Source organism: Rutilus rutilus (genome assembly GCF_951802725.1).
Source record: "Rutilus rutilus genome assembly, chromosome: 17".
Taxonomy (NCBI): Eukaryota; Metazoa; Chordata; class Actinopteri; order Cypriniformes; family Leuciscidae; genus Rutilus; species Rutilus rutilus.
Window position 1 is genome coordinate 16325181 of NC_140230.1, and position 8434 is coordinate 16333614.

At 37.4% G+C, this 8434-nt stretch overlaps 1 protein-coding gene across 1 annotated transcript; it reads left to right on the top strand.

Annotated features, from left to right (window-relative positions):
- Positions 1 to 274: 274 nt before the first annotated feature.
- LOC311275623 (uncharacterized protein) lies at positions 275 to 1623 on the top strand. Its single transcript, XM_084384762.1, has 2 exons — positions 275 to 753; positions 856 to 1623. The coding sequence occupies exons 1-2, from the start codon at positions 288 to 290 to the stop codon at positions 1482 to 1484; spliced, it is 1095 nt and encodes a 364-aa protein (XP_084240888.1). The 5' UTR covers positions 275 to 287; the 3' UTR covers positions 1485 to 1623.
- The last annotated feature ends 6811 nt before the right edge of the window (positions 1624 to 8434 follow it).

The following is an 8434-nucleotide window of genomic DNA, read 5'->3' on the forward strand; positions in this document are numbered from 1 at the left end:
GATTAATCTCCAGCTGTGCATAATTTGGTTAATTATCTGAACCTGCTCCTCCCGAACTTTGTTAATAAAACATCATTTTGTGTTTCAGTATGACAGTCGAAATGAGACGGTAAGCTTTTTTTAATCTAATCTCTTCACAAAGTGTTGCTGCAAGTGAATGATTAATTATTGATATGATTTTGTAAATTAAAAATGACAAATATTTCCATTGTAAATGCCATTCAATGTGTCAAAATATTTTTCTCTTTCCATATCTTCGAACTCGCAGTGTAATGGATTTGCAGGACATGGAGGCAGCTTCTGGGCCTCTAAATGAGGGAATTGTCTCTATCTGCAACATCTGCAAGTCCCTCTTGGATGCACATGTAGATCCCAACACTGGCACATGCTCCAATTACAAACAAATCAGGAAACACATTGAGCACGCTGAGCAATGCCTGAAAAAATCAGAGACAGTGATTAAAGGAAAACTGGGATGTTTGGATGAACGCATGGAGCAACTTACTGAAGAAAAAGAAAATGTTGAGCAACGGAACAAAGAAAAACGCATGGCCATGGATAAATTACACATCGAGAAGAAATCTGCCGAAGAATCATTAAAGAATTCTAAAGCAGCTTTGGAGCAAGCTAAAAAAAATTTAGCATTAAGAAAAGATGAAATAAAAAGAGAGACGGATAGGAAGAACACAGGTGAAGGTGTAGCAATTGCAGGGGCAGTAGTGACTGCAATACCAGTTTTGGGATGGATTGCTGGTGAGAAATCCTCTCTGATTCACTACTCTTTATATCATCATCAATCTAATGAGTACAACTAACCAGTATTGGTGGCTGATATGATTTCTTGCTTTCCTTTAGGTCCAATAATGATGGCTACGGGAGCAAGTGTATGTGAGGATGCCTCAAAGGCTATACGCGATGCTGAAGATGAGCTAAAAAAAAATGAGTCCCAAGTGAATGACAACAGCATAAAGGTGTCTAATTACCAATCCAGGATCTCTACCATTCAGAATGAGATTAAAGAGACTGAGAAGGTGCTGGATAAAATTCATAGGGAGATTGAAGAGGTGAAGCAGCATCTAGAGGTCACAGCTGATTTTCAGCAAATAGTCAGGGAAGCTGTGAACCTTCTGAGTGTTCTTAGTGGAAGAGTCACTGTATTGGAGAGGCAAACTCAACGTTGCATCCTCTGGGAGCCTGTGATAAAGTGCATGGAGGATGTGATGAAGGCAGCAGGAAAAGTTGGAGAGAATCGGCTCCTTTATAGTCGGGGTGTACCAGGCTTCATAAATGCTTTAAGGGAGAATGTTGGAGGACTGCTAGCTTTATGCAACTCACCCAAAAATTCTGAATATGACAGCCAGAGCCGTCGCATAGACTGTGCGAACTGTGCAACCACACAGGGCCTCGCGCCACTAGGGGGCCTTGCAATCCTGCTGTTTTTGTTGTTGTTTTTTTTGTTTGTTTTTGTCCCCACCACTTTTTAAAACATCTCGCGGCACTAATGTAACAATTCTACAAATAAATAAAACATCTCCAGTTAACTGGCAGAGCATTCATTTCGTTCGTTCGTTTTTTTTTTTTTTTTTAAATAAGAGACGATCTAGCGCTGAAATGTGTTTTTTATCAAGTGATCAAAGTGCTCGTTGTAGCTGCGATCAGTGGCAGGGATACAGTGTTTTCTCGTGTGGCTCGCGCACACGCCGCACTGTCTTCATTTGGACGCGCGCTTCAATCCGTTGTGGATACTCTAACATAATGCACACAAATGTGTCCCTGCTTGATATACAACCACTGATGAACATAATCGGTTTTAATGGGGGAAAAAAAACTAACGTTATACAAGAAAAAAAAATATATATATACGAGTACGGAATCGAACCCAGAACCTCTAACACGCTTGGCGAAAGTTCTACCACTGGACCATTACGATATAGGTTGGTTCAGCAGGCGGATCTATGTATGTATTCAGATAAATTCTCGAGCTGACTTTATGTAAAGCCACAGTTGCACAGCTGATTTTTTTCCCTCTGAAATAAATAGCAAAAAGTCATAGCTATGTGCATGATTATGCTGTATTATTCTACTTGATAAAAACGTATTGCAGCGAGATTATGCGTGCAATAGAACTAGAACAGCTACGTCCACGTTTTTTGTGCTCTGTGTTGAACTGATAATCACTATTTTGTGTGTTAAACACAATCTACTTAATACAGACAACTTCATTATAAAGAAAAACAAATATATATATATGATCATAATCTGACATAAATGCTATTATAAACTAGATTAGTGGATAATTCAGCAGTAAAATTTAGTCTAGGAAAATCACGAGTGCACAATAATTGTATAAAAACAATATTTAAAAAGTATATAATTATATAACGTCTGACTAATTAAAAATTAACCACAAAACATAACATGCTACATGGGGGATATCTATAGACCTATCCAGCATAAAAAAAATATTTGTCAAAATGTCGTCTCTCAGTTGCTGAATGTCGCGTAGCAACGTTGCTACAGCCCTGTCACGTCTTACAATTGACCAGAGACAATTTATATATTATGTTTAATATCAAACGTAACCGAAAAGTAACCTGGTCTGTCCTGTCTGTCAGCACGTGGCGTCTGCCGAACGTGACCACGTCTGCGTCTGCAGAACGTCTCGTCTGCGTTTGCCACATCACTCGTTCGTCTGCAGAACGTCTCGTCTGCGTCTGCTGCAAGGGGGTTTCTAGCACATTCCACACACTTATTCGTTCTTTATTATTTTTCCCCACTGATCTTCAATTGTATTTTATTAGCAATTAAGTGATTTTACCTTGCTTATGTATAGCTTTTTATTCCAAATAGTAAATATTGATTTACACAAATGATCATGTTAAAATTTGTGTTTGCCATTGTTTCTTGTCAAAATATCCACAGATAGCCTATAGCCTACTTATGAAGAAATCATGTAGGCTACTATTCACCACTAGGAGTCTCTTGACCAACACAAAAGAACGTAGTTGTAAACATTTGGGCTGATTTAACTAACATAAATAATATTTGTAATTTGTCATATGTAGGCTAATGTTTAATTTTAAAGTTGTAATATTTTGTTTTAGAGTTTCGCCGAAGTTTGATTGACAGGCGATCTGACTGTTAAGAAGGTTTCATCCAATCAGGGAGTCATTTAATGAATGACGTCAGTCAGTGCCTAGTCAGTAAGAGACGAACGAAATATGAATGCTCCGATGCAGAAGATTAATATCTCATCTTTCCTTCAGTAGTGGTCTTATGTGAGCGAGTTAATGACAAGAATGTAAGTTGTTTATTTCCTTTTATCTTGTGATGTTATATATGCGTTTAAAGCAGATTTGTGTACTTTATTGAGTTATCACGAGCTCGTTTTGCTCACCATTGCGGCAGCTCGCGCTAGCGCCTAAGCGCCAAAGTTCATCCCTTATGTTTAAAGGTCCCGTATTATGCCCCTTTTCACAAGATGTAAAATAAGTCTCTGATGCCCCCAGAGTGTGTATATGAAGTTTCAGCTCAAAATACAAAACAGATCATTTTTTACAGCATGTTTAAATTGTCATTTTTTGGGGCTCAGAAAAACGCGCTGTTTTAGTGTGTGCCCTTTAAATGCAAATAAGCTGCTGCTGCACGGCACAGGGGGCGGAGCTTCATGAGCTTGCGCACAGTCTCAGGACAATTTAATCTCATGGAATGATGATAATATCAGAAACTCTCAGTAACCGTGTTCATTTCGAGTAGGACAATTATGCCTACAGAGTCAGAGTGCTGTATAGAGATGAAACAGGTATAGTTTAGTAGTTTAATTATTATAACGTATTTGTCATCTGCTTGTATGTATCCATTATTTATTAATAGCCTACAAGTCTGCTGTCTGAATGATGATCAGACATATACTGATGAGTTTAATAAAGTTTATTGTACATCACACAAAAGATGAAGCGTCAGTTTTACTTCAGAAAATCACCGTAAGAGTAAACACAGTAAGTTATTAGAAGTGCGCAAGTACATAAACGAATTTCGGTAGAGTTGAGGGAGCATTTCTGTGGGCGGAGGTTAGTCAAAAAACGGTTTTAACCCCCTGGGCTTCTTCGGTCAAAAATGACCGAAACCGTATACATTTTGAATTTTAAAAATTGTTGCTTCATTGGAATGGGATGACACTTGGTGACTTTTGTTGTATTAGCTATGTGAACACACAAAAAAATCATGGACATGATTCGGATATGTTAAAGGGTCGTAAAAAAAATTGTCACACTTAGCTTCCTCCCGGTCAAAAATGACCGACATAGGAAATGAATGGGAAATACGAAAAAATACGAAAACTCAGAGAAACTTTTGGTGGTACAAACTACAAATCAGCCACTGTGCAGAAAAAAAGTGCACAGCAATGGAGGGGTGACACTCTAAAACATCAAGAGTGCAAATAAGACACCCTCCCCCCCCCACACACGCACACAAACACACACACACACACACACACACACACAGAGAAATTAACTGGTAAGACTGAAACAGCAAATTTTGCTCCAAACTATATAAAAATTATATACTCATAATAACTCCAAAACTATAGCAAGGAGAGTCAAAAGGTAGGTATCGTTTGAAAGAACTCTTTTTACATTTTTTGAAAATATAAATTACATTACATTTGGACATTGTCCTGCAGAGAAACTGCGGATAAAAGACAATATATATATATAATTTTTATTATGATTTTGCATATCTTTCTTATTTGTCATGGAATAACTCAGGAAGGAAATAAGGTAGGAGGAAAATTATTTTTTAGTGAAGTCCCCCTACATGTTAGCTGCATCTGGATAAAAAAAAAAAAAAAAAAATTGGACAAAGGAATCAAAAGTTACAGCATTTGTAAAAGAGATAGCCTTTTTGTACAGTCTTTGACACCCCCTCATGGGCAATTTTTTCTCCATGAAGAATATCTTGTCATAAAAGCAATAGATTATGTTTATTTTGGGCTCATTTTAATTGTAATAATATGCTGTAAAAAATGAAGTGCTATTTTCAATGATCTGTGAATGTTTCATGAGCTGTATGATGTTTTTGGCACATTGCAGTACATTATTTTATAGATTATGAAAAAAAGGAAATTCTATTTATCAGCAAATAACTCAGCAATACTTACGAGTTTTTCAAAGTGGATACATTCACTGTAAAGTTCAGACTCTAAGCTTTCAAATGACATCAACTTTGTGTTAATCAAGGCAAGATTTTTGAAAAATATGGTAAAGAATATTTTCGCAGCTAGGTGGCGCCTGCTGGCGGTACACTCGGTTTTAGAGGGATTACTCAGCACTCTTTAGGAGTTAATACATGTAATTAGATGCATTACAAAGCTGAGATCCTAAGCTTTAAAATGCTATATAATTTGTGCTGTTCCATTCAGTGGTTGCTTAGTAATTAATTTTTTTTTTTCCGAATGGGAACAAAAATAAATAAATAAATAAATAAATAAATAAAAAAGCTATAGGCAGCCTATAGGCGGTTATAGGACATGACACATATTTATATATTTAAAGCCACTAGATGGCGCTCTTCTCACTTGAATTTTTTTTTTTTTGAGGCCTGCACTCTATTTTGATGTGAAATGTTGCATTTATTGAAAAAAATATATATATAAAAAAAAATATATATATATATATATATATATTATATATATATATATTCACCTTATTCCGCCCCGCCCACTTTTACTTCTGTCCAGTACTTCCGTTGTAAACCACCTTCCGGTTTAGCGGACCCTCATTCAATTTCGAGGAGAACTGCAGAGAAGTTTCACTGATAAAATGTCACATAAGATAAGTTAATTTGTGCCAAATGTGCTATGTACGTGTGTACCAACAGCACAGCAATGCACTGTTTCTCGGGGTAATTTTTAAACGACTTTTAGGTGTTTATATGACCCGTCTGCCTGTCTGATCGCAGCCCGGCCGATGTGTAGTGTTTAGCCTACATTAGCCACAAACATCTAATGTTGTAATGGTCTCACTACAGGACACATACACATGCTATACCTTGTTTGAAAGCTATGGTCCTCTAGAATTCAGTCGCTGGATTTATTTTACAGCCATTACTTGTGTTAGAGATCAAACCATAAGAAATTGCAGCTAGCAGTTAGCTAAGCTAACGTTACCGTCTTGTTCATCTAGTTGAGGCTCTACTTTCTTTCTACACCAGTTCGTGGCTATTTTTTTCTCATCTGTTGGCTATACACTGCAAATGTATCTGGTGATTAAGCAAACAAACTGTGGTGTAATAATGTTTCAAACTTTACATGTAGTAGTGTTTGTGCACATCTTCATAACTAAGTAATAGCTATTAGAAAGACACAGCTATTAAATAATTTGATTGTGGCATTGTTTCAAAAGCTTCAAGTGAAATGTACTTTAGTACGTTGCAGCAGTTGTTAATAACCATAGGCCAACGCATTTGGCTATAATATTATAGTCTATCTACCAGGGCTCGAGACTAACGGCGTCCTATCGTCCTGGGGACGACAGAAAATGTGTTTAGGACGAACAGAAATATTCTCCAGGACGCCAACAGGACGAAAGACATTTTTGTATGTGTGTTCATTTATTACTATTAGGGTAATCTTGCTTAGAAAATTTAAATACTAACTGACCAAGCGCTGACTACAACGGAGCGCGTCTTCTCATGCTGTTACTATAGTTACTATCACTGGCCGGCTACTCACCCGGAGACTTGTTTCGCGGTACATCTATCACATGGCTTATTTTCACAGATGAAAATGAGACGATAACTAAATAAAAACTAGTTTTGAATGACAAAAACCATGACGAAAATCTATTGACATTTTCGTCAACGAATAAAAACTAGACAAAAATGTTAGATAGTGACGATTTGCGAAGCGATCCAGTCAGAACTGATGTCCTGCGTTTGTGGTAGATGCGCACATTTGTACTGTAACGTGCTGATCTACCCAGCGGCACACGGGTTGACATGCGCTGCATGTCTCATAAAACGTTAAAAAATGTAAACGTCTGGGAGAATGAGTAGAGCAGACATGTAGATCTGAATAAGAGTGACGACGCAAAAAAAAGAGCTGTATTCAGTACGGTTTTCTGTGCGCACACACCCGACCCGAAGCGTGCAGCCATGCACATAGACACCTATACAGCGTGCGAGTACTGAATTGAGCTCTCTTTCGTGTCTGAATGGACAAATGCACACAACATTATGTCGAAATGTCAGTTTTGGAGAGTATTCACGTAAACTATGTTGGTTATGTCTTAAACAGTTTTGAGTGTATCGGATGTGCATCAGTGCAATTGGATCCGCATGTCATTGGACATGATCCGATGTCTTAAAGTGACAGTGTGTAATAAACCTAATGCGGTCTGTGTCCTTAATATTGATCAAGCAACAAAAGAAAAAGAGAAAAGCATTCACTGCTCGTTAATAGCTTTAATAATGATTCATTATATTTAATTCATACAAATAAGTAAGTCTGCTGCTTGAAAGAATAAAGAATGATGATATTTTTGAGATATGTAGGCTAGTCACCAGTATTTATTTGTTATTTTTTTAATCCAACTCAAAAACGTTTTGAGCTGTATGTATTTTTATCTTAATTTTCATATATGTAAAAAAAAAAAAGATTTGTTCTGCATGAATACAAAAAAGCATTTAACTCCTGTTATTTTTTATTAAATCTGTTTTTTACCTGTTTACAGATAACTACTTTGAATGGAGCTAAATAAATATAATAATATATATCATAAACATTTTAATGGTGTTTTTATTATGTGACTAACAGCTAACAACTATAGATGATAATAACAAAGTACAGAAACAACATGTTTATTTTGGGACGGTTGACATTCACTTTAGGACGGTTCAAATCATTTTTCAGGACGGTTCCAGGACGGAGTTGAAAAAAGTTAGTCTGGAGCCCTGCTATCTACTTATATCAAGACAGATAACAGATTGGACCATTGACAGTATATAAACTGGACACAGCGACCCCATTGGATTCAACGGAGGCAAGTGAAGTCAATTAGAAGCACAAACTTCCTGATGGTCGAGCGTACTGCGCAGACTCACACTGAGCTTGACGACGTAGATGTGACGTGAGCAACCCGTCTGTCTTCTAGTAGCTGTGCCAAGCGAAATCTGAATCATTCCCTTCCGAAACTTGCAGAGACGGAGAGTGTGAGTAGGAGGTGTCCATGAGCTGGAGCAGGAGAAACTTTTGCTAAGTATTCTGATTAATTACTTTGCCATTTTGCCTCCACGTCCCCCCGATTGCCAGCGAGCTTCTCCTCCTGTCCATACGGTAATCTCTCTACTGTGCGACAGAGAGTCGCGTTGGTATGACGCAATCGTTAGCCTATTTTTACAAAAACTGCTTCTACGGGGCCATAACGTAAGATAC